The sequence below is a fragment of the Moschus berezovskii genome, chromosome 2 (assembly GCF_049115385.1).
Source record: "Moschus berezovskii isolate FMDL1 chromosome 2, NW_MosBer_1.0, whole genome shotgun sequence".
Lineage (NCBI taxonomy): Eukaryota > Metazoa > Chordata > Mammalia > Artiodactyla > Moschidae > Moschus > Moschus berezovskii.
In genome coordinates, this window is record NC_142461.1 from 111,922,769 (window position 1) to 111,947,849 (window position 25,081).

Consider the following 25,081-nt stretch of genomic DNA (forward strand, 5'->3'; position numbering starts at 1 on the left):
ACACAGAACCATTGAATTATTTTATGACTACAATTACCAAAATATAATTTTCTAATTTTTTAATTAAAAATAAAAAAGCAGCTTGCTATCTGTGGTTTTAGCTTTCTATCTATCCCTCTGTTTTCTGGTCTGTAAAATGGTGTAATAGTACTTTCAGTATAAGGCTTCCAGAATTAAATGAGATACTTCACATAAAGTGCTCTGGAAATGTTAGCTATTACTATTTGATTCCATGGTACCTAGTAGATGCTCGTTCAACATTTGTAGAATGAATGAGTAAATACTGTCCTCTTGGTGTTCCTATGGATTTTGTTATCTTCTTCTTTTTTTTTTTTTTTTTAAGATAAGAAACAGAAATTTAGAGGAACTCAACAGCTTTTATGAGGTCAGCCAGCTAGTTAGGGAAAAAGTCCTGGCTCCAACTCTACTTCACCTTCCCAGATAAACCAAGGTGGCCATTTGCTTAAGTTATTAAGTCGTGGCTTTGCACTCTGAACACCACAGCTCAGTCCATTCTGAGTAGTAATTCCCGTGTCCCTCATAGGAGACTAGGGCATTTCCTGTTGGCCTGGGCTGAGCTGAGCTCTGTTTCCTACCCTTTTTTCGTGGGCTCTGACACAGTCAGAATATCAGAAAGAATACCATGCCTCAGTGATTTTCAAAGCCATTACAAGAAGCTTTCTAAGGCCATCTTGGAAAAAAAAAAAAAAAAACAGCTCCAGATGTCAGATAGATGACTAAAAATCCAAATTTAAAATTTTACATTATATATATCTTACCACAATTAAAATGTAAATTCAGGTTTAACATGAAAAGAATTGAAAATCATAATTAATTTATTTTACTTCTAGGTTCATCTGTTCTTTCATCCAGAGCCCATTTAAGGGCCTCTCATCTCATCAAAAGTCTGCAGGATGCCAGTGGCTCATCAGAAGTGACTTCCTGGTCCTCCAGCCAGCCTTACTCTCTGACTAGGGTCCCTTCATATGCCTTAGGAACACTCGGTGGGCCTGGGATCCCATGAAAGACCCCCGCAGCCTTGGCTCTACAAAGGTTGTTTGCAGGAGTTTCCTGCAAAAATAAACTCCTGGTGACAACTTTCAGCCCTGAAATTTATGGGCAGGCTTTCAGATACTTCAAAAAAAGAAAAGATTTTCTAAAATGTATCTCTTTGATAGCTCACCTAGAGAGAAACAGCATTTGAGGATAAAAACTAAGAAGCTATAATTGAAGCTGTCTTCTTTGAAGTTGATATAACAAGCTCAGAACTTACTAAAACAGCAGCAGTAATTTTGAATTGAACCAAATTCCAAATTAAGACTGAAGTAGAGAGAAGTCATTGATCTTGAAAACCAAAGAACTTAGCAATAAACTTGTCCAACCACTTTACATTCCAGATAAAGTTACAAACCATCAGGGAGGTGAAAAAACTGATCCAAGGTCTCATGGCCACTCAGAGGTTCACTGTCTAGGAGAGGGGTTCCTTGCCTGTAAGACTGTCTCTGTTTTCACGAGGCCCTGAGTGAGGGCCAATGACAGATAAATGGACTTCCTGAGCCCAGAGTCTAAGCATCACCTCTATAATGTGGGGAAATTTTCTGTGCAGCAAATGGTAACGTCTCCATTAACCTCCACTTAGTGAATCCAGTCCCTTGAAAGTTTGGAAAACAGCAGCAAAGCACTGTCGCCAAGAACAGCTCAGATTGCTTATCCTTTAAATTTTGAATTTGCAAAAAAAAATAAAAACCTCTACAAATGAAAACTTAGAAGCAATAAATATACAATTGCACTTGGAAATAGACTGTATCCCACTCATCTTGGGGTAAAAGTCCCTAATGTCAGGAAGACTCAGGATGTTCTCAACTCCTCTTCCCTGGCCCTCAAAAGGCCTCTTGAGGAATCTCAACCACAGTGGAGTTCATGGAAACTAAGAGAGCATAATTAAATCCTCTGGAGTCTGGAAACATGGGAAGAGATAGAAGAATAGGTTTTAAATATGTTCTATCAAATTCCTACATCAACCTGTTCTTTAACTCAGCGAAGGCCTGGATATGGGGCACTGGGAAAACCTGGGCCATGCTCCCCAGCTGTAATGGGAGTATGAACCCTCCCTCTCTCAGCCTGGGATTCCCCTCTTTCACATCCAGGGTTCTTTACTGCCTTCCGATTACACTTGCATGACAATAAAATGAGACTCTACATTTTATCATCTACACTCCAGCCTCATTACATACAAGATCTATGCATTCTTCCACAGGCCCGGAGAAAACCTTGACCACCCGTATAACATCCATCATTAAAAAAAAGATTTGCGGCTTCTATTTAGATTAGTAATTCTATCCTTGGCTTCATGTTAAAATCCCCAAGTAGCTTGTAAAGATACATTTCCTGGAGAACTTCCTGGCTGTCCACAGGTTAGGCCTCTGCACTTCCATTGCAGAGGTACAAGTTCGATCCCTGGTCAGGGAACAAAGATGCCATGTGCTGCATAGTGTGGCCAAAAGTAATTAATTAATTAAACATGAAATTGCATTCTATAAAGATTTCAAAAATACATTTCTTTTTTAAAAATTAATTTTGTTTATTTTGGCTGTGCTGGGTCTTCACTGTCATGTAGGCTTTCCTCTAGTTGCCTTGAACAGTGTCTACTCCGTGGTTGCGGCGCAAGGACTTCTCTTGCAGTGTCTTCTCTTGCTGCAGAGCACAGGGTCTAGGGTACCCAGGCTCTGGGAGCTGCAGTTCTGGGCTCCAGAGCGCAGGCTCAGGAGTTGTGGTGCATAGGCCTAGCCACTCCACAGCCTGCGGGATCTTCCCAGACCAGGGATTGAACCCATGTCCCCTGCATTGGCAGGCAGGTTCTTTACCACTGTGCCACCTGGGAAGCCCAAAATACATTTCTTCATTTAAAAAAAAAAACTCTCCCCTTCTCTTCCGTTTAATAGTGATCAAAATCATGGCTACTGGGGATTCCGGGCTTTGTGCCAGGCAACGGGCTGCATGTATTCTCTGCATACTGATGTATTTTCAAACTGAACTCTCATAGCCCCCTCTCTGCTTTCCACAGAAGCAGCAGCTGAGGCTCAGTGATTAGCAGCAGGAGGATGGCCTAGCCCCTGTGATGGAAGTAATTGGTTGGGAAACTGCTCTTAGCAAATGACGATCATTAGGGGAAGCTAATTATCAGAGGAGCAGAAATATGAGCCCTTCCTCTCTAGTCTGCGTAAGATGGGACAGCATTTGATGACTATATCGTTAGCTAGTGGACTCAGTGGAGACCTGTCTGCTTTGTCTCCTGTAGTTCATTCCAGAATATCATGGACACAAAGTGAATGCAGACACGTGGTTGATTTTCAAACAAAATGTTCTAAATTCACTTCCAGGAAGAGGCACATAATTGGTGTGTCTAAAAGTCCTCCATGAGGCTGGTAACTTTCAGGAGTTGACAAGCCTAGTGATTATTTTTTGATCCTCACCTTGAGATGGCCATGGTTAGGACCACTGGAGGCATGAAGCAATGCTCTCCAGAGCTGGCCTTCCTCTCCCAGGGTTTAGACACCTTCCATGTATGTCCAACTGCTTTTCACTGTAAATCAAATATACTCTGAGATAAAATTATAATTTTTTTAAAAAAACGGAAACGTATAATCATATGTCATTTTCAGTATGACCTGTGGCTTGTGACTTTGATGAATGCAGCGGGGAAGACTGAAAAGGGGCTGAGAGTTCAAGGGCAACCCAGGGCTCCAGGTTGTGGGGCCAGGCCTCTTTCCAGAATGTACATCTATAACCAATTTCCTCAGACCCCTCCCTCACCCCAGGGCCTAACTAGCTCTCATCTTTGAGCCAGCCTGACACACTCTATCTCAAAAATCAAATATTAGTGATCTTTTCCTAATTCAGAAAAAAAAAAAAAGCCAAGAATTAATGGATGGAATTCCCCACTAAAAGTTCTCCTCTCACACATTTTCCTTAAACTCATAATTGAGTTTGCAACGGAATGCTGGTAAGAACATAGGCAAATAATCGAGTGAGTGAATCAATGAAGGAAGGAAACAAGGGACAGAAAAAAATCCATGGGAAGCTCTGGACAGATGAGCAGTGTGATCCAACAGTTTCCCACGGACAAACCTTCTCGTGGTTGTGATTTTACACTGTGCGATAACACATTTCTGCTGGTAAAATTGTTTCCACTTCACGTGATTGTTGTTCAGCCACTAAGTCATGTCTCTTTGTGAACCTATAGACTGCAGCACGCCAGGCTTCCTTGTCTTTTGCTATCTCCTGAAGCTTGCTCAAACTCATGTCCATTGAGTCAATGATGTCATTCAGCCGTCTCATCCTCTGTCACCCCTTTCTCCTTCTGCTTTCAATCTTTCGCAGGATCAGGGTCTTTCCAATGAGTCAGCTCTTCACATCAGGTGGCTAAAGTATTGGAACTTAAGCTTCAGCATCAGTCTTTCCAATGAACATCAGGATTGATTTCCTTTAGGATTGACCTGGCTTCATGTGATGTGATGCTGAGTCCCATCAGCTTTTCCATCCTCTAAACAGCACCGTTTCCCAATCTCCCCCTCCGCCCCCCACCCCCCACACACCTGGCATAACTTCTCTCCAGGAGAGAATAAAGCAGGGGCAGGACCCCAGCTGGGAGAGCCAGCCAAGGAGGGATGACCCAACCCCTGTCGGTCTGACCACAAGTGCCAGCTCTCATGGGAGAGAACACTCAGCAACATGCTTTCTAGGTCCTTCCAAAGGAGACCCAGAAATGAATCTAAGAAGGAAATTAATTCTCATTTTTAAAATTCCCCAGATTATTTCTTATTGAGCTTCAGGCCCAACACAAATACCAAAGCTGGAAATCACAACCGTTTTGGAACTCCCTTTTACTCTGACTTTGGGCTGGTATGGCTCACACACCCCATTGGAGCCCAAATCCCAAGCTGAACAAAATCCTCTCCAGCTGTGACCTTGCTGCTGCCTTCCCGTCACCATCAGATCCAAAGTGGGAAACTGGCTGGGGTCCTAGGGTGTGAGGAAGGAAAGGGGAGGGGGATTGGATGACTCTTTAAGGCAACTGGTGGTGGGGGGGCTGCCTGCCCAGAGTTCAGGTGGAAATCTACACTTTATACTCCTGTGTTCACCGCCCCCCACCCCCGACCTGTGGATTCCTCTTCCTTCTCCTCCCTTTTTGAACCCCGGGCATTCCTGGTTCCCTGATGCCTAATACTCAAAGTCCCAAGCTCCATGCACAGCAAAATACAACCAATTCATCACCTGGGTTTATAAAGCATACAGAAGAAGTCTGATAAAATACACCTTTATTAGAAATTTTTCAGCAGCATCATTTCCATTTGCTTTTCTAATCAAAGTACATTTCAAAATAATTACAATAAGCACTCAAAGTATGAGCAAAAAATATTTTGAGAACTCAGGAATAAAATCATCAGTAGTACAGGTTCCATTCATCCATCTGTCCATTCATACGCTCATTCATTGCTGTAAAATGTGCATTATTAGCACAGACAACGGGGAATGCTACCTAGTGTGAAACTATTCCTGCCACAGTTCCGGCTGTGGAGACTAGAGTCTAGATTCAGGAGGAAGGCTAGCCTCTGCAAGACATTCTGATACAAACGTACAATTTTGCTAAAGAATCTAAGCGAGGCTCAATAAGAATGGTTTCCCTTTCTATTCATGTTCAACTGAGAAAATAAATAGTCATTATAAGGAAATTTTTCACACAGAGAAACACAAAATCCAGCTGAGGCTTTGCTCTGCTGGTGTTTGCTTTGCACCTTCCTTTATGAAGACAGATTTGCTTTTCATTCATTCAGCTCCAGTTTCTAGAGGAGGTGACGACCTGAGATGCCAGGAAAGAGTGTCAATCACCCTATGGTCCACCAAATCAAAGTTCATGCAACTAGATTACAAACTCTTTGCAGGATACTGAGACTTAAGGACATGAGATTTTTCTCAGACATTAACATAACATGTTGACTTGGTAGTTAAGGAGATAATAGGAAACAGAGTTCTGGTTGGACAACGCCAACATGCAGAAGGGTGGAACGGAATAGTTTTTTCAACCTTCTGTATCATCTGCATCTCTATGGATATGCTATTCATCAGGTCAAACTGAACACTAAGTGCTGATGTGTGAAAACAGACCCAAGAGTGGGGCCTGGATTCCCTTCCTTGATAATTCTATAGGGTCTTAGGGTGGTGCCTCTTCTTCTGATATTGCTAAAGGCCCCGTCAATTCCTTTCTTCAGTGGATCATTGAATGTAATGATCACCAACCAATTCAGCAGATACTTTCATTAGCAAATTTAATGATGTGATAATCTTTCCAAAATTTACAAATGTACAATATATTTATAGTATTACCTTCAAAGAGTTTCAGTGCAAAGATATACATATAGTACAAGGTGATAATTAGTTGTAAAAATATGAGATGAGTAAAAAAGACACACAAGGCATTGTTTCCACAAACAGTACCAACTACAGGAGTACAGGGGAAAAATATATTCTTTTAATAAAGTACTGAATGTTAATTTTTTTCATCTGTTTGTAAAAAAAAAAAAAATGTGCAAAAGTGTGTTTCTAATTATTCCCTAAATAGCCAGCACAGTTATGCCTCCGAGTCTTCTCTAACAAGATTTGCAGTGTCTTTAAATGTGTCTTCTGTTGCACTGTAGCCTGGAGTTGAGCCTTTTTTCCAAGAAACCTTAGCAGGAGGAGAAGGTGATGGAGGTGGGGTCACAGCAGCACTGACCTTTGGTTCATTCTCCATCTAAAACCACAAAGAAACAAGAATCTGTCACTTATTTCCAACACAATGGAAAATGGTTTTGTGTGGAGAAGACAAATTGTGGCCAATTTGCTCAGAATAATCTGAGTGCATGCCCGATTTAGCAAGTTAATGCTAAGAAAGAATGCTTGGGCTGAGAAAAATTGTTAACAATTACCTCGGAATAGAATGGATTTTCAAAGTTGGTATTTTGTTTCGGTTTTCGTTTGAAGATATTCCATTTTGTTGGCTAAACGAAAAAGAGGAAACAGAAAACTTTCAGTAATGGAATTTTTTGTTTCTTCCACCCAGCCTAGGTTTTAAAATGTCTTCTTACAGAGGGAAAAATCAATTTGGAACTTGGGACCACATGACCCAGCCCATGCAGAAAATTGTTCAGTTCTCCCATGGGTGGGCCCTGAAGAGTCACTGAAACTATCTAGGCTCTTGTCATCTAACAATTTCAAAACACTTGCTTGATCTGAAATGTTCACAGAATTTGTGCCCGAGAATCTAGAAGTTTTGACAGAGACAGGCAAGAGATTTATTCAGGGGCTGCCTGAAACTTTAAGGAACAAGCCAGACTGTAACCCTCATCTCGTACTGACCCTTGGTCAACTCAATCATATTCCATATCCTGTCACCATTTCCTCCTGTCATTATGATGATAACAAAAACAACTAACATGGGCTTCCCTAGCGGTCCAGTGGTTAAGATGCTGCACCTCCAATGCAGGGGCGCCGGTTTGATCCCTGATCGGGGAACTCAGATCCCTCATGCCAACTGATCCCAGAACAAAGGGTACATAAAACCAACAATTAACAGCCAAAGTATAAACTACAGTAACACAAAACAATACAAAAATGCAGTCACTTAGAAAGTAAAACCCTCTCTCCTAAATCTTGGATCAATGAGAAATCAAATACGTAACTACAGCATGTCTGGAAGGAAAAAATTTTTCTTTAGAAACACCTAACGTGAACCATAAACTTCCAGATGTTCAAGCTGGTTTTAGAAAAGGCAGAAGAACCAGAGATCAAATTGCCAACATCTGCTGGATCATAGATAAAGCAAGAGAGTTCCAGAAAAACATCTATTTCTGCTTTATTGACTATGCCAAAGCCTTTGACTGTGTGGATCACAATAAACTGGAAAATTCTGAAAGAGATGGGAATACCAGACCACCTGACCTGCCTCTTGAGAAACCTATATGCAGGTCAGGAAGCAACAGTTAGAACTGGACATGGAACAACAGACTGGTTCCAAATAGGAAAAGGAGTACGTCAAGGTTGTATCTTGTCACCCTGCTTATTTAATTTATATGCATCATGAGGAAAGCTGGGCTGGAATCAAGATTGCCAGGAGAAATATCAATAACCTCAGGTATGCAGATGACACCACCCTTATGGCAGAAAGTGAAGAAGAACTAAAGAGCCTCTTGATGAAAGTGAAAGAGGAGACTGAAAAAGTTGGCTTAAAGCTCAACATTCAGAAAACTAAGATCATGGCATCTAGTCCCATCACTTCATGGGAAATAGATGGGAAACAGTGGAAACAGTGGCTGACTTTATATTTTTGGGCTCCAAAATCACTGCAGATGGTGATTGCAGCCGTGAAATTAAAAGACGCTTGCTCCTTGGAAGGGAACTTATGACCAACCTAGACAGCATATTAAAAAGCAGAGACATTACATTTCAACAAAGGTCCGTCTAGTAAAGGCTACGGTTTTTCCAGTGGTCATGTATGGATGTGACAGTTGGACTATAAAGAAAGCTGAGCACCAAAGAATTGATGCTTTTGAACTGTGGTGCTGGAGAAGACTCTTGAGAGTCCCTTGGACTGCAAGGAGATCCAACCAGTCCATCCTAAAGGAGATCAGTCCTGGGTGTTCACTGGAAGGACTGATGTTGAAGTTGAAACTCCAATACTTGGGCCACCTGATGCGAAGAGTTGACTCATTGGAAAAGACCCTGATGCTGGGAAAGATTGAGGGCAGGAGGAGAAAGAGGTGACAGAGGATGAGATGGTTGAATGGCATCATTCAATGGACATTAGTTTGGGTAAACTCCAGGAGTTGGTGATGGACAGGGAGGCCTGGCATGCTGAAGTTCATGGGGTTGCAAAGAGTCGGACACGACTGAGTGACTGAACTGATTGAGGGCTTACTATGTGTCAGGGACTATTCTAAGAGTCTTGCACATTTCTGATTTAATCTTCCCAATGACTCTGCAAGGCAAAGGCTCTGATTATATCTAGTTTGCAGATGAGGAAAGGGAGTCTCAGCAAAATCACTGAACTAAATTGTCGGTAGAGGAGCAGGCAATGCCTCTAGGAGTCAGAGGCCTCAAAACTGAAGAACCCAAAGAGAAATCACCCTGGACTATGATGAACGGCCCCTGTCTTACAGAAAAGCTGCCCATGGTAGAGTGCTGGCCACGGCTCTGGCTGCCAGCTGGAAGGAGACAAGAGAACAGGAGACTGGGAAGCAGACCATGCCCCCCTGCAGGCAGCTAAGGTAGCACCTGTGTGTCATGAAGTGTCTCCTGCTCTCTGAAAGTAGGGGCCAACATGTGAAAGTCTAGAGAGCATGTGAATCCAGAATTAGAAGAAGGCATTCACTCACATTTAATTGAGCAACTACTCAGTGCGCAGCCACCACCAAGGGGAAGAAGGAGATACTCAGGTCAAAGCTCGGCCTCTAAAAACCCACCCTCAATGGGGAAGGCCCAAACTCATTGCTTCAGTGTGGAATGGCCCCATGGACTTGAGTATTTATTAACAAGAGAAGCAGTGGTGATTTTCATTGTTACCTTCTTGGAAAGTCCAATGCATGTCAACACAACTTTTGAAAATGACAGAACTAAACCACAGGAGTTCATGTTTTTTGAGTCCTTTGAACATATTTATTGGTGAAAGAGAAAAATGTAAGCTTCTCTGGCACATTAATGCCAACCTAAGGTCATCCAAAACAAGGGCTTCTACTGCTTTAAGCCACTCTGGCTGTTATCTCAGTTCCCAGGAGGCAAAGGTCATCCCTGGACATACCATGGAGAACAGATTCTTAGAGGGCCTCAGCCTCAACTGATTAAAAAAAGAAAAAAGTAAGAAGAGCCAGTGTATTGCAAAGATGGAGATGAGAAAGAAAAGGACTGCAATTGGTAAAGGTCTGCTCTACTCGAGAGAGTCTCTCAGTGTTTCTGATGACTATTGTGCAGGGCAGAGGTTGCAGAATCCCCATCATGTTCCCCTTCGTGCTCAGCTGGGAGAGAGCTCTGTCCAAAGAAGAGGATCACTGGACTTGAGAATATAGTGTAGATCTGGCACTATCGCGGGGCCGAGTCAGACTTGGGGAACCAACATGTGACATTTAGGTATTCTGGTGTCTGTGGAAAGAGTCTGCACAATAAACTTTTCGATGTAGCTTAAAGAAAAAATATGCAATCGCTTGAAAATATGAAATATCAAAAATATGAAAGTGGAAATTCCTAAGACTACATTTGTGTGGTGTGTGTGTGTGTAAGAAGGAATTAGTAAATGACAGATGAAAAGGTGGACAAAGGCACCTTTGTTATAAGCTCTCCTCATTAGCATCAATTTAGTTCAACTTTTATTTTGACCTGAATGAGCAGAACAGGATCCAGTGTGAAGTGCTGAGAATCCAACATGACTTTGCAGATACTAATTTTGTTTGTAGATTATGCAATTTGAGAACAGGGGTTATTTTATAAAATGGTAAGATTTCTAACTACCCTTGGGCTTTTGTCCCTTTATATTATTTCACAAAAGTCACAGACACTTAGAACATTCCAGATCCTACTGTTTTCAACTGGGAGTGTATGTTTAGGGGCTGAGGGTGGGGGAGGGATCACAATGCACTGGAGGAAACTACTGGCATTTAGTGGATAGGGGCCAGGAACGCTAAAATGCCCAGCAATGTGCAGCATCGTTCGTGCCACAAAGGACTGTCCAACCAAGATGCCAATGGTGCCCCAATGAGTAATAGCAAGGGCTCTAGTGCCCAGAGGTAAAACAGTTGCCCAGAATCAAACAGTTACATCTGAAATAGCTTCTTCCTATGTGTCTATTATCCATTCATATAAAGCTTTGTATCAAATTGACTGAATTTCTCTTTGTAGACCACATAGTTTACAAATTTCAGAGGGTCTGCAGACAAGATAGAGAGGCTCCACCTAGTGTTCTTTCTTGTCCTTTTACTCTTCGGTATTAGACACTGCCTGGCACATTGAGGAAAATGATGTTAGATGGAAAGATCAGGCGAGTGAAGATTAGTGCCATCAAGTGGCGAACATCAGTAGCAACAGTAGAGTCAAAGCAACACGCATCATTAAGGGAACAAAGACATACACAGCAGAAAACTGCACTGCACAGGAAAGGTTCTCTACATGTATCATTGACACAGTGAGGTCTTCATTCATTTTAAGTTGTTATCTCAAATTAAATGCCTCTGATTTGCTGGGGTCAGAAGTATGCCACCCTTCTTTCCTGCTTTGTCTCCCGTGTCACAAGGAACATCATTCCCAACTCAATGTTAGAATGTAACTTTACTCAGTAGAATTTTTTCAATTTATTATTTTTTAAATCATCTTTGCTAATTGCCCACAAATCTTGGGATCTGTGAGCCTATCAGGGTCTCTCTAGTTTGCCTAGGATTAATAAACCCAGCAATTCCAAAGTCCTTCCCAAATCCCACATCATTCCAGTCACTGTTACCTGAGTTTCATCACTTGAGGAAGTTGGCTTTGTGTCTGTAACTAGTTCAGCAGGGTTTATGGGACTTCCATAGTTTTTGTTATACACTGTTTCAGATTCAGTTACCTGTGTGCATATTGAAGGCCATTATTCAGTTTTGAAAGAATTTTTGCTGTAAAGTTTATCAACTCTTTGATTCTGCTTACCACCTTGCTCCCCTACAAATATGATCAGGCACCATTTTTATTATATGAAAACAACCCTGTGGTCGAGGAATAAACCTCACTCTCATCTCTCCCAATCAGGAGGACCAGCTACTAAGTTGTCTATCTCGTGCCTGATCCTTGGGAGACAGACCCACTCATTACTGGTCACACTCTTTCTGCCATTTCTGTACTGCTTCTCTTGATTCAAAAGAAGTTTAGCTCTAGTGGTTCTGACAAAAGGAAGATGGGCTAACTGACAATTGACAGGTATTGGCAGTGGCAATGGGACTACTGATCTGGACCTAATGAAGAAATGTCCCTCCCTCCATCTGCCTAATTTATCTCTCCTTTCCTCTTAAAGATAAGTGAGTAATAGAACCATACCAAAGGAAGTTTTGGTATCTACCAAACTCAGAGACCTCAGCACTTTCCAGAAAAGTATGAGGAAGGCGAGCAGGGAAGTCACCTCAAATTACACCCTCATGATACCAGTAAGGACCAGACACCATGTGTGCCCAGTCCCCCAGGCCTCTGCATAATGGCCTGAGGACTGTCTGCTCACTCAGCTCACAGGTATGTGTGTGCCAGGCACCATATCTGCCATTGAATGCACTCAGACCTCTTGTTCGGCCACTCAGGATGAAACTGCACTTGGTTGGCACCCCCAGAATGATGGCCAAAACCTAAGATTCTGATTGTTTTCAGGCCTTCTGTCCTTGGGCCAGTCCCATGACTGCAGAGCATGAAGCTGAGGAAGGGACCACCATGCTTCCTTCCATGGAAGGAAGGCTGGGAGGATGCTAACAGCACATTATTCCAAAGAATGAGACTCAACAACAGCAGCACCTGACAGAAAGGACTGTGGTTCCTCACCGGGGCTGTTGCTGGCTGAGCCACAGTAACAGCAGTGTCCTTGGAGGAGTATGTCGGGTTCTCAAATATTATGGGCGGCTTCCCGAAGTCTGTGGCAAAATGTTCATTCTGATGAAGGAAAAAAAGGATTATACCATGCAAACCTGGTCCACACACAGCAGAAGATGCACTCCTTCTTACAGGAGGTATGTTAGGTGCTTTGCTGAACTGACCCAAAAAGAACTTGCCAAAAAAAGAAAAGTCAGCAGAGACACAAGACCTCCATAAGGCAAACACTGTTTAAAGCAACATAAATGTGCTAACTCATCAGCTCAGGGAAACAAAAACACTCTTTCCATTTTTGAATACTCTATGGTTCCTTAAGGCAAAGCCACTTGGGGGTTGGCTTTGGACATAGAAGGGTGGGAGGTGGAAGAGAAGCAAAGAGAAGAGGCAGAAGGGGAAAGAAGAATGGATAACACTGCACTGTTAGGCAGGGACAAAAGAGGAAAGATTTGGTGGGGGGGAGGCAGAACACTGAGAATGGCTTCCCATCAGCAAATATAAACATCGCAGTGGATCCTAGTCCACTCATAAAGTATTTGGCCCCCACAGGAGGGCTCACTCTGCAGATGGGGACAGAAAGTTCAAGCTCCATGCTTCTATCACATACTTAGAAGCTGGCAGAGTTGTGATTTGAACCAACCACTGACTCAAAAACCATGTTTATCCCAACACTACATCGGTGGGAAAATATAGGAGACTAGGCAACATGTATTTCCCTGCCTCTTCCTTCAACATATAAAAAGTCATCAGATAGAATATCATGGTCCCTCTCCCCTGTTTCCCCAAAATATAGATTGTTTTAAGATTTCAATTAAACTTAAAACTGTGCATGATTCCAGGTCAACTGTGTGACTTACTTTTAGCTCAGGGGTTCATTTCAATTTCATTACTAATGTTTTTAGATACATTTCACAACAAGCCCAGTGTTTCCTAACTTTGTAGAGTGAAGACTTTATTCTGAGGGGCATACTGTGTTTCATTTATTTTTTCACTAGGTGAATTTTATTCTTTATCAAAAGTGTTTCTTGAGACTTCCCAGGTGGTCCAGCAGTTAAGAATCCACTTTGTGATGCAAGGAATAGGTTCAATCCCTAACTGGGGAACTAAGATCCACATGCCACAGGGCAACTAAGCCCAGGTACCTGAGCCCATGGGCCTCAACCAGAGTCCATGTGCCACAGTGAAGATCCCGCATGCTGCAACTAAGACTCGATGCACCCAAATAAACAAATAAATAAATATTTCTTTGATAAAACAGTGAAAATGACAACCTTCAAAGAGTCATTTTGTAAGCACACTCACCATCGCCAGCGATCTGTCAATAGCAGACTCAGGCCCAAAACCAGTGACTCCAATGTCCATGCTCACACCATCCCCTGACCTGAAGGTCACCCCATTTCCAGTTTCAGAGGATTTAAGGTGGCTTAAGCTTAAAGGAAATAATCAAACAGTGTCTTGTTATTTTTTTTTAATCTTTTGCAATAATTGTCTAGCTAGTTTCCTAGCTAACTCTTACTTAATTGAAAGGCTTGAATCCCACTTTTGAATTTACATATCATGTACAGGAGTAAATTCCTCTGGTCACCCAGAAGTGTTAAAGCACATTCCCGAATGCTTAAGAACCAGGAAAGGGCCAGCCAGGCACTTGGGGAAAAGCCTGACCCCTCACACAGCTGACGTTGTTTTCCAGTGTAACCTGGTAGACACAACCATTTACACTCTAAAATGTGATTTGTACTCAGGCTTCAGAGAAGCAATCAAAGAAGTGACTGTTTTCAGTTCAGCATCTTTTGTTTCTGCAGAGTAGGTGAACACTCTAGGATGATTTTTAACTTAAAAAAGAAATAAATTATTCATGTGGTTACAGATCATACAGATTTCTAAAATCAATATCCCACATAATGAAACTGACCTTGACAGCTTGGGCAGAGAAGGCAAAATGGAGCCAGTTTTCCGATAGTGGAAAAATCCTAAAGTGGCTAAAGCAGCAATTATGATGATCAAGATGATTGTCAATAGCACAGACGCTGCTGCCGAAGAGGGAAGAAGAAGAAAATGTATGAACATGAGAAGGAAAAGAGCGAGCTGGCTGAGCAGCAGGGGCTGGGGGCTAGAACCTTTACTTCTTCCAAAACTGAGTTAAACAGATTATAGACAGCACTCAACTGAGGGAGCATGATGCACTCCCAGATCCCTCATTATCCTGAGAACTTACTTGTCCCTGGAGGAACGCCTTGTGAAAGCCCCATTTCACAATATTCTCCCACGTAGCCGCTAGAACACCTGAAAGGAAAGGAAGAACCACTCATGAGCTGTTGCTTCCTTAGGTTTTGACTGTAATCGGACTATGGAAATTCACTGTCACAGGGAACAGCTGTGCCACCTATGGAGTCAGCCTCATCAAATCGACCTATCGGTGTCTTCTCTAATCTATGGAATTCTTCCTTGGAGAGTAAACCCGGAAACCTTCATCGTGTTCTTCCCTTGGACATGCTTTCATTAATTATCTTTGTGCACTATGTGAAGAGCTTTCTTGATAATTTTCTGCTTTCCAAATCTTTCACCCAGTCTCTTCCTCTGGAGAGCTTGGCACTGAAGCAGCTCTGCTAATGGCTGCTCTCCCACAGTTAAAATCGGCAGTCCCAGGTGAGAAGGAAAATTGGGTTGTCATTTCTCTAACTCCTTGCTCCCCAATATGGGGCACACAATTCAGTGGCATCCCCCCCAGGAGCAGAGCTTCCCTGGTAGCTCAGCTGGTAAAGAACCCGCCTGCAATGCAGGAGACCCTGGTTCAATTCCTAGGTCTGGAAGATCCCATGGAGAAGGGATAGGCTACCCACTCCAGTATTCTGGCCTGGAGAATTCCATGGACTGTACAGTCCAATTCTTCCAGAATACTGGAGTGGGTACCCTGTATAGTGGGTAGGACTGTATAGTCCATGGGGTCGCAAAGAGTTGGACACAACTGAGAGACTTTCACTTTTACTTTCTTTCCCCCACCCGGAGTTAGAAATGCAGGATCCCTGTGAATGAGATGGGCATTTTTTTCCAAAACCTGAGGTGATTCTAATGCACATGATACTTTGAGAAGCACTGCCTTAGTTCTCTGTGGACTCCCCCACTGGAGGGCAAGTTGATTATGATATGAAAACTGACAAGGCTCTTGTGCTTGTTTTTAAGGGTCTCAACTTCCCCCCAGAAGGGGTAAGACCTACTAGCTCAGACCTCAACATTCAGACTTACTTGCATTTGGGGAGGTTATTCTCATCAAAATAGCAGCTTCCTCCGTTCATACACCTGCATGCAGGGGGCATGTCGACAGGATTTACGATGGCTGCAGAAAGGGAAAGTCACACATGTGTGAGTCACCCACACTCAGCAGAGCCCCCCCAACGTGCAAACTTGTTTCAGCCCAAGCTGGAGTAGGGAGTGAATGAAGTGGGGCAGCTGATTATCCTATCAAAATGATACCTTGCCCTTAAGTCAGATGAATTCCTTTATCAACAAGGTCTTGGGGACTAACATGTATTTGATAGGGGGGAAAAAGGCAGTTTATAGCAGCCCCCCCCAATAGTGGAGGGATACTAGACTCATGAAAATACCCACTAATAGTTAAAAAGAACACTGTGGTAAATCTCTCAGGACATTCACATTTTCATTTGAAGTTTTCAGAATGGTTCTTTTTGAACCCAGTTAAACCAAGAGCTCAATTTAGGCACACCCTGAAACATCCACTAAAGACTGCAGCATCAGCAATCCATTGATCAATAAACAGACACACAGATACAGATCAATAGATGCTTGATAGACAGCTGGTTGGAGAGCTCATTTTTTAAGACCTTCAAAATTACCCTTGCTAAAGATTGTAATCTTGCCGATGCTTTCCCAGTAGCTCTGGGACAGAGTGGGGGTAGAGAGAGTGGAAGGGGCGGTTTCTTGCTGAGATCTTTCTCTAAACGCGCAACTTTTCAGCCTGATTGGGAAGAGTCAACAGGTGGTGCCTTACTTCATTGCTTGTTTCTGCTCCTCCTGGTGGCAGAACATGGTTATGCCTCTTCATTTCCCCAGAATGTGAGCCATAAAATGGGCGGCTAGTGAACAGGATGATGTTTCTATCATCCTTACCAAGCACTGGATACTAGTTAGGGACACTAACTAGTTACTACCTATGGCTTTTTAACTCCTTAATAAAGTCACTGGAGAAAGGTCTTGCCAAGAATAGGTCATCTATAGCATTTGGGATGAGAATTAAACCACTGCTTACTTATTTCAGCTTCCATCTGTCAACAGCATAAAGTACATTTTAAAACGTGGCCCTTTTTCAGTTGTCAAAACTTTGAAATAAGCAAATGGGAAAAAGACTGAACTCTCTATGTCTCCCCTCCATATTGGATAAGCATCACCCCCCAACATCTGGAGCCTGGCTCTCCACTTTGAGGAACTCCCAGTAAGGCTGAATAGATTCTGGGGTGACTGGGATCCAGTATGGGGTAGATTGAGGAGGATGAGGCCTTATAGAAAAGTCACTCTTCAAAATGTCTCTATAAGACAACATAACAGTCGATTTAGGGGCACTGGATGTAAATCTCTACAGATTTTGGCAAACAATTCTCAGAAATCACAGGGACACAAGTTCTGTTTGGCCCCTTCAGTCCCACTCAGCTCTGTTCATAGTTTCCAGATCTCCCATCCTTCCTTCCAGCCACCCCCACTCTCTTCTGTAAGAGACCCATACCCAGGGATTCTTCAGGCTCCTGAAAAAGGTGAAGCGTAGGTAAGGGAATCTACTAAAGATGGCAAAGGAGCTCCCCTCAGGCCCCACGGCTGCCCAGGCAGCATCCCAACCTGCATCACACACTGTGCCGCTTCCTTCTAGAAATCTGGAGCCTTGCGGACAGGCGCAGGTGTATCCCTTAGGTCTCAGAAGACACAAGTGGCTGCAGACATTTTTACAGCGGTTGGGCACTGGAAAGCAGATGAGAACAGTGATTAGTTTCTGAGGAGGGAATGAATGCTCCAACCAGGGACATGTCCATCCACTGAGTTGTGGCCAGGCGACATCTGAGCTCAGGCAGCATCCTGATACCTTTAGGCCATGTGACACCTGACAACTTACCCCCTTTACACGACCCTCCCCTGCTCCCTCACCAACATGGCACTGTCCCTCCCTGTGCCCTCCACCCCACTTCTGTGCCCCTCACATTTTCTTGTGGCATCACTTATCTCCCCTATGGCCCTGGCAAGTCTGGATGGTGGGTGACTGTCTGGTTCACCGCATGACTGCAAAAGTCAATCAGCACTAAGCAATCTGAGATATTTCAAAAGGTCAGTAAGATCCCACTATTATATCAAGACTTGTCAATATCCAGATCTGGATAGATCCAAAAGTGAAGTCCAGCCAAAGCATACAGTGGATGTGATTTTTCACCCCTGCTCTCCAAAGAGAAGTTTTTCTTCTGGGCTTCAGTTTCATTATTTGCAAGGTATGGGAAATTTAGAGCAAATTTAGGGTATTTAGAGCTATGATTATCAGCATCACCTTTATTAAATCCAGATTTAAATTGAATTGGACGGAGCTCACACACAGCCATAGAATTCAAGCTGGAATTGGGTTTACCGACAACTGGACCAGAACAGAAAAATGCTCAGCTTTGGGTTGAATGGAATAAAGTTTAAAAAATCATCTCTGGGTTTAAAGCTTATCTACTGCTTGGGTGACTTGGGCAGATTTCTAGTTCCTTTCCTCACTTCAAAAATGTGCTTTCCCTTTCACGTTACTCCACACAATGATGAAGGATGAATTAGAACACTTCCCCCTGGCTCTGCCTGCAGTGCAGGAGGTGGGTTCAATCCCTGGGTCAGGAAGGTCTCTTTGAGAAGGAAATGGCAACCCACTCCAGTATTCTTGCCCTGGGAGATCCCATGGCCAGAGGAGCCCGATAGGGTACAGTCCATGGGGTCACAAAGAATCAGACACAACTTAGCAACAAAACAACAACCACCACCACCCGAAGAAGCAGGACCCAGAACTAAGAAAATAAGAAGGGAGAATGTAAAATGCACCCTTCACGCTTTAGGCTGAGGCTTGCCTAGCTCAGGATGACGTGACTAGCCTGACCTGCAACTATTAAGAGTGGGTAAGACTTCTGATGTCCATGAAACCTGTTATTACGTGACTGGTCAACCCCACTTACATTTATCAGGGGTCTAACCCATCCTGGATTCTGTGGCCTAAGGAGACATTCCCACACTGCAAGCAACAATAAGGACTGAAGGACTTTTACTTCATATCTGCTGATGGTATGTACCATTTCATTTTGTCTCCAATTTTATCTTTCTCTCATCAAAATGATTAAAATACACACACACACACACACACACACACACACGTTTCAGGCACAGGGAGGTCAGCTATTATTATCCACCACCATTTTCCAGAAAGACTATAGTCATTAATTTGAAATAAGGTTTGTGACTACCTGAATGATTATATTTCCGTTGATGGAAGACTCGAACTTGAGTAAGCCAAGGGTTCACTGTCAGCAATTTCTCTTTCTTGTCTCGCCCAAATTTATCTTGGATCCACACTTCTCCCTTATCCTTAGATGTCCAGTATAACTGGCTCTCAAAGATGTCCAGACTATAAGGGTTCACCGCTGTTCACCCACAGAGAAAAAGCAAAAACAAAACAAGGTTATTGAAAAGAAGATACCCAAGCTCCACTTCTAGGTCGGAAGTCAAGCTGCTCAGATCAGCCTCTAAGGCAACACCTTACAATTCCAGCAAAATTCATAGACTCTCTGTACACATGGCCATGAAAGTGTGCCACGCCAGGAGATCAAGATAACAGAAATTAAATTGGATCAATGCCTACAGGCTGCTACCAATTATAGGGGACTCACTTTCAAGTTGTTGATTTTATTTTACTTTTAGAAAACAAGTTGTATGGCAGAGGATTTTTTTTCCTTAAACATAAGATACCACTTATCAGGAAAACTTGATATATGCTGGATTTTTCAGGTCTGCAGAATTTAGGCAAGAAAACAAAATGCTACTCTCCTAAATGTTTCCAGTCTTGCATAAAAGGCAATTTAGCACATTAAAAACTAATGTATCTAGAAGAAGTTAGACCTGGATATAACCACTATATCATAGTATCGTTACCTCTATCAGGACAACCTAACAAGAAATGGTTATTTTAACATCTGATGCTGAGAACAGTTTTTTTTTATGATACAAGAAAGAACCCCTAACAGGTTCATTTGCATTTGAATTAGCAGATGGGAGCTGGGCAGAATGGAAAGTATATAAGAAACTATATAAACCGTCTCCTAAGATTAGGATTCCTTCTTGGGAAAAGGGGGGCAAAGAGACTGGAAACACATTAATTAACATATGAAATTGAAAGTGAAATTTCTAACCTGAATTTACCACAATTCTCCTATCGGTTCCATCATATTTGACGGTTTCAACAATGTTGTCCTTGAGGTCACTCCAGTAGATCCTGTCACCATTCACATAATCTATACAGAGGCCTGTTGGCCAACCGAGGTCCTCCTGAACCAAGACTTTCCGACGCTGCCCATCCATCCAAGCGGACTCGATTTTAGGATTTTCACCCCAGTCAGTCCAGTACATAAACCTGTAACAGAAGGTTTCCTCGTGGCAGCATTTCATTAGGTGGAAAAACCAACTGATTTTCAAAGAGGCCTAGGTCCTAAAGAATGCTGCTTTCATATCTACACGGGACAGGCAGAGACAGAGGGGAGATGGCCGAAATGTGAGCTCTCTTTCATGAGAACTGCACATTCCAAATACAACCTGGACAGTTTTTACCTAGGATATATATCCAGACCCTTCAATATATATAATCACAAAGGCTGTTTCTTGAATGCCCACAGTATAAGAAGGCACTATCCTGTGTCTGGAATGTATCTGAGAAAAAAAAATAAAAGATTCCTTCCCTCATCCTAACTCTTTGAAAATGTATTATTTTGCATCCAACTAAAACTTGATTGTAGAAGAACCGAGTAAACCAAGGATTGCACCACGTTAAGTACCTAGAAAGGATCAGGCAAGCAAGGTAAATGGATGGTGCAGGGCAGCTGTGAATGTAGAGTGATGGGCAAACACCACATTAAGCTAAGCCCTAGCCTAAGAGTTCCAGGCAATGCTGAGGCTAGGAAGGCATATCCACGTAAGATTACCAGTTATTCTGATTTTTCAAACCAGAAATACAAATATGTTTTTAAAATGAATGTTATCAGGACTTTCCCGGTGGTCCAGTGGTTAAGAATCCACCTTCCAATGCAGGGGACTTGGATTCCATCCCTGGTTGGGGAACTAAGATCCCACATACTTCAGGGGAGCTAAGCCTGTGCTCCGCAACTATCAAGAAACTCTCACACTGCAACAAAGAGCCCAGGTGCTGAAACTAAGACCTGATGTAGCCAATAAATAAATAAATCATCGTTTAAATATATAATGCTATCAACTACATTTACTTAAAGCTCTGAAGTTCAAGTCCAATAAGTATATGGGCCTTATTCAGCCCATCAGCCACCACTTTGCAATCTCTAGTCTAAACCAATCATCAGGTGTTGCTCAATCCCTAAATTCTACTGAGAAATGTGTGGATTTTAGACAAACCATGGTGTCGAAAAATGTGGCTAAACCCTTCCCCATACACAGTGTCTGTCTACCGAAGCCTGTTTGGTCCTAAATGATCTTTAGGGCATATTACAGTTCTTGAAAACAGTTATAGCTGCTACTCAAAAAAGTCCAAGGACAATTGGGAATAATTGAAAATAATTTTTTTGAGAACCCAGTGGAAAATATTGAACATTAAGGACTCCTTCAAGTACTTACCCTAGTTTGGGATTCACAACTATTGCAGCTGGTTGATCCAGTTCAGTGGAAATCAGCCACTTTCTGTACCTTCCATCAAGTTCAGCCACTTCAATTCGATGACTCCTGGCATCTGACCAGTAAATATGCCTGAATTTGGAGAGACAAAGTTAAACAACTGAAAAGTCTAGACTGGACTTCCGGGGTAGAGGTGTGAAGATGAGAGCATTTAGTTTGGAAGTTCTGGCCAGCAAGACAGCTACTCAGACGCCAGTGATGAGAGCACAGCCTGTCTCTCAGGAATGCCCCAGTCTCTTCAGCCAAGAGGACATCTGAGGGAAGTTACAAGTGATGGGGTGTGGAGTGAAGGGGCTATTCAGTGAAGCAGCTGTATCAGCCAGGACTGGTAATGACGGGGACCCTCACACCTGGCATGATTATGAGACAACTGCTTCTAGGTAGGAGCCACAAGGCACTGTGGGCCTTTCATTCTGACTGCCTGTGAGTTAGCTTCCTCCTCAGGCAAGAGTCCACAAGAATCATTGCCACCCTGCCCTTATTCTTCAGGCTTCAGGTCTCAGTCTCAAGCAGAAAGAGCTGCAGTACTTTCTTAAATTCACTCATTCATTAAGGCTGAGAAAGAGGGAAAACTTCAAACAAGAAGAAAGATCTGCCATTGCCAGGCTTGTTTTCAGAAGGAGGTGCTAAAGTCTAGAGGTGCCAGTTCCTGACTCTCTGAGGTCTTGTTTCCTGACAGGAGTTGCTGAAATGAGTCTCCTGTTATCCAGAAGGTACAGGGGGACTTGCCTAACTTCTGCAAAGATGCTCGAGTCTTCCAGGAGTACTAGACAAGCATGTGAAGAGGTGGAAATTAATACTAGAGATGACTCTCTGTTGTCTCAGAGGGCAACAATTTTCCACTACTGCTTCATTAGAAGGACAGAATGATTAGAAGGACAAATGACTGAGTTCTGATTGTAATGTAGTCACTTTCCCGTAAATGTTATTCCAACCCAAGGCTCTTCCTTGAAGAAGGTTTCTTCCACATTAGTTTGCCTCTCATGAATCTATCTGATGATAAAGCTACTTAAGGTTCTTATTTAGACATCACTTAAACTGGTTCTGGTTCCTGAAGTTCTAGAAGGGCACCCCTATTAGCTCAAACCCAGAGATTAAATAGGAAAGTCAAACTTCCAATCTGTTCAGACAACACAGCCTGCTAGGAACACAATGTGTGGACTGTTCCTCCTCAAAATAATCAACATCAAGGAAAGTGTTTCATCTCAACTGCTGGTAGAATGCAAGGCTGTCCCATTTCTTCACCAAATGAGCAGTGCTGCCATACTGAAAGTTCATTTTGGAATCCAGAATTCTGTTGACAAAAATGCTCTCCTAGATAGAATATAAAATCTTGACCTTGGGGCTTTCCCCACATTTTTGCGGCACACAGAATACAGGAAGTGATAAGGTTTACCCCATTACCCCATTGGGTAAGCAGAGGTAGATGCTGGGATGGGAGTCAGTCCAGGTATCACTCAGCTGCCCCGAGGCTGAGTGCACCCATAATCTGGGTCAATTCAATTCATGTGCCAAGCTGAGCAGAGGGGAGCTCTGGCCAGGAAAGTAGAATAGGCAGAAGAGAATGAAGCTAAACTTACCTTCCAACCCAGTCCACTGCTAATCCATCAGGCTGCACTATGTATTTCAGGTTCAGGTTAATTTCCATCACAGGATTATTGCTTCCAGATTCAAAGTTGGGAATGTAGGCACGTTTGATTGCACCGAAATTAGAGCCCTCCCCTAGCACAGTGTAATATACAACACCTGCGGAAGTGAGACACGTAGATCAGGTGCAAGTAACTGGCATCAGGTAAGGGAAGAACTGGAGTCTAATGGGTGAAGTACTGTTCATTCATTGATGTCTCTGCTTCCTCAGTGTTCCTGTAATACTAATAGTTCAGTGAAACCACTATGATCAAACCTAAAAGTCTATCATACTTGAGATACTAGCTATAAAAGCTTCAACTGATAACCTACTGATAATTAGTCATCTCTATTTAAAGGTAATTCATTAAAATATATTTCAGCCAAGAGCCTGTTTACCCTCATGAAGATCATGTTCTAGTTTCAAAAAAAGAATATATAGATTAACTAGGGGCAAACCGTTACGAGTTTAAGTCCATACTGGCAATAATGAAGCTGTATAGAAAAGAAGTCTTATTTTATGTATAAACTAAAAGATATTGGATAGCAGGCACTTTAAACAGCACAGGAAGGGACTTTCCTATGGTCCAGCGATTAAGATTTTGCCTTCCACTGCAGGGAACAGGGTTTCGATCCCTGGTCAGGGAACTAAGATCCCACATGCCATGTACTATGGTCAAAAAAAATAAAATTTTCTTTTTAAAAGCATAGGAAGACTGTGCCTTTCAGGGCACACACTTCCCTAGGTAGGAACCATTCTTGAAAAGTTTACTGCATTGTATGATGAAATGTGAAAACACAATAATAATAAATCTTACATAGTTAGTTTGCAAAGCATGTTCATATCTATCATCTCATTTGACTTTCAAAACAACTCTCAGAGGGAGTCAGGCTGAGCAAGATTACTGCTCTTATTTTACAGATAAGAAATAGAGAACCAGAGAATCGTTACAATTATTTAAGGTCACAAAGCCAGGAGACAAGGGGGACAGGCATTTAATATGTTTTCCTGCCCAGCAACCACCTCCCGCAAGCCATACAGAACCATAAGAGGCTTCACAGTAAGCATGACTCACGTTTCCTTCATCGACTACCCACCACATCCACTACCAGATGCTGGGTCAGATGCCCGGCTTGTGGAGATGAAGTTGATTCAATCTCTCAAAGAGCATGTGGTTAAGGTGTAGGGAGAAAGATGTGCGGAGAGCTAGCTGTAAACTCAGTCCAACGTGGAAAAATGCTACAGGTTCACAGAACTGTGATTATCAAAGATACCAGAGGGGAGGTGACTTTGAATTGGGTCTTTGAGTAGAAATGTTCCAACCGTACAGCAGAGGGGAAGAACAGTCTTGGCAAGAGCAAAGACAAGGAGACAGTAAACAAAGGGATGTGAGGCAGTCCTGAAAGAACAGTCCCCAGAGATGGGAGAAGGTTCGGTGAGAAGCTGGGAAACAGGCTGGGCCACACGGCCACACTAAATGGTCTGGAGCATGCCGGGTGGGAGGAGCATCCTCGTCCACTCAGGCAACAACACTTACTCATTAAAAGTCAATCCCCCAAAGTTCAATGCCTTATCACTCAGGGGATTCAACTGATACCGGTGACAGATGCCAGGGTTCATACTCACTGAGGCCTGTGCCCTCCGGATCCCAATCATAATCCATAGCCTGAATGCGCTCCTGGTCTTCAAGGTACTCTGAGAACTGCTGAGATGAGAGGTTGTATTTTCGAATTCTCACATTTTCAGGCAGTAGCAGCAAAGGAGGACTACCTGGAGACAAAAGAAGGGCTGGTTAATCTTTGAATTCTACCTGAATTTTGGATATAAAACAGCAGATATCCTCCCTGTCCTTAAACACACACACACATTTTTCTAGGAACTGAACTCTGCTCATCAGTGGAGCTGACC

The 25,081-nt window shown here is 42.8% G+C and overlaps 1 protein-coding gene across 1 annotated transcript in view; it reads right to left on the reverse strand.

The window, feature by feature from the left end:
- Positions 1-5,705: 5,705 nt before the first annotated feature.
- The window catches only part of LRP2 (LDL receptor related protein 2), a 184,030-nt gene continuing 164,654 nt past the window's right edge, over positions 5,706-25,081 (reverse strand). The window contains exons 66-79 of the mRNA XM_088829892.1: positions 24,800-24,943; positions 23,127-23,292; positions 21,490-21,618; positions 20,043-20,263; positions 19,101-19,277; positions 17,467-17,586; positions 15,865-15,955; positions 14,837-14,904; positions 14,534-14,651; positions 13,924-14,050; positions 12,577-12,684; positions 11,519-11,623; positions 6,966-7,037; positions 5,706-6,790 (exon numbers count right to left, since the gene is read on the reverse strand). Of these exons, the coding sequence (XP_088686018.1) occupies positions 6,629-6,790; positions 6,966-7,037; positions 11,519-11,623; positions 12,577-12,684; positions 13,924-14,050; positions 14,534-14,651; positions 14,837-14,904; positions 15,865-15,955; positions 17,467-17,586; positions 19,101-19,277; positions 20,043-20,263; positions 21,490-21,618; positions 23,127-23,292; positions 24,800-24,943 (1,808 nt within the window). The 3' untranslated portion in view covers positions 5,706-6,628. The remainder of the gene's footprint in view (positions 6,791-6,965; positions 7,038-11,518; positions 11,624-12,576; positions 12,685-13,923; positions 14,051-14,533; positions 14,652-14,836; positions 14,905-15,864; positions 15,956-17,466; positions 17,587-19,100; positions 19,278-20,042; positions 20,264-21,489; positions 21,619-23,126; positions 23,293-24,799; positions 24,944-25,081) is intronic.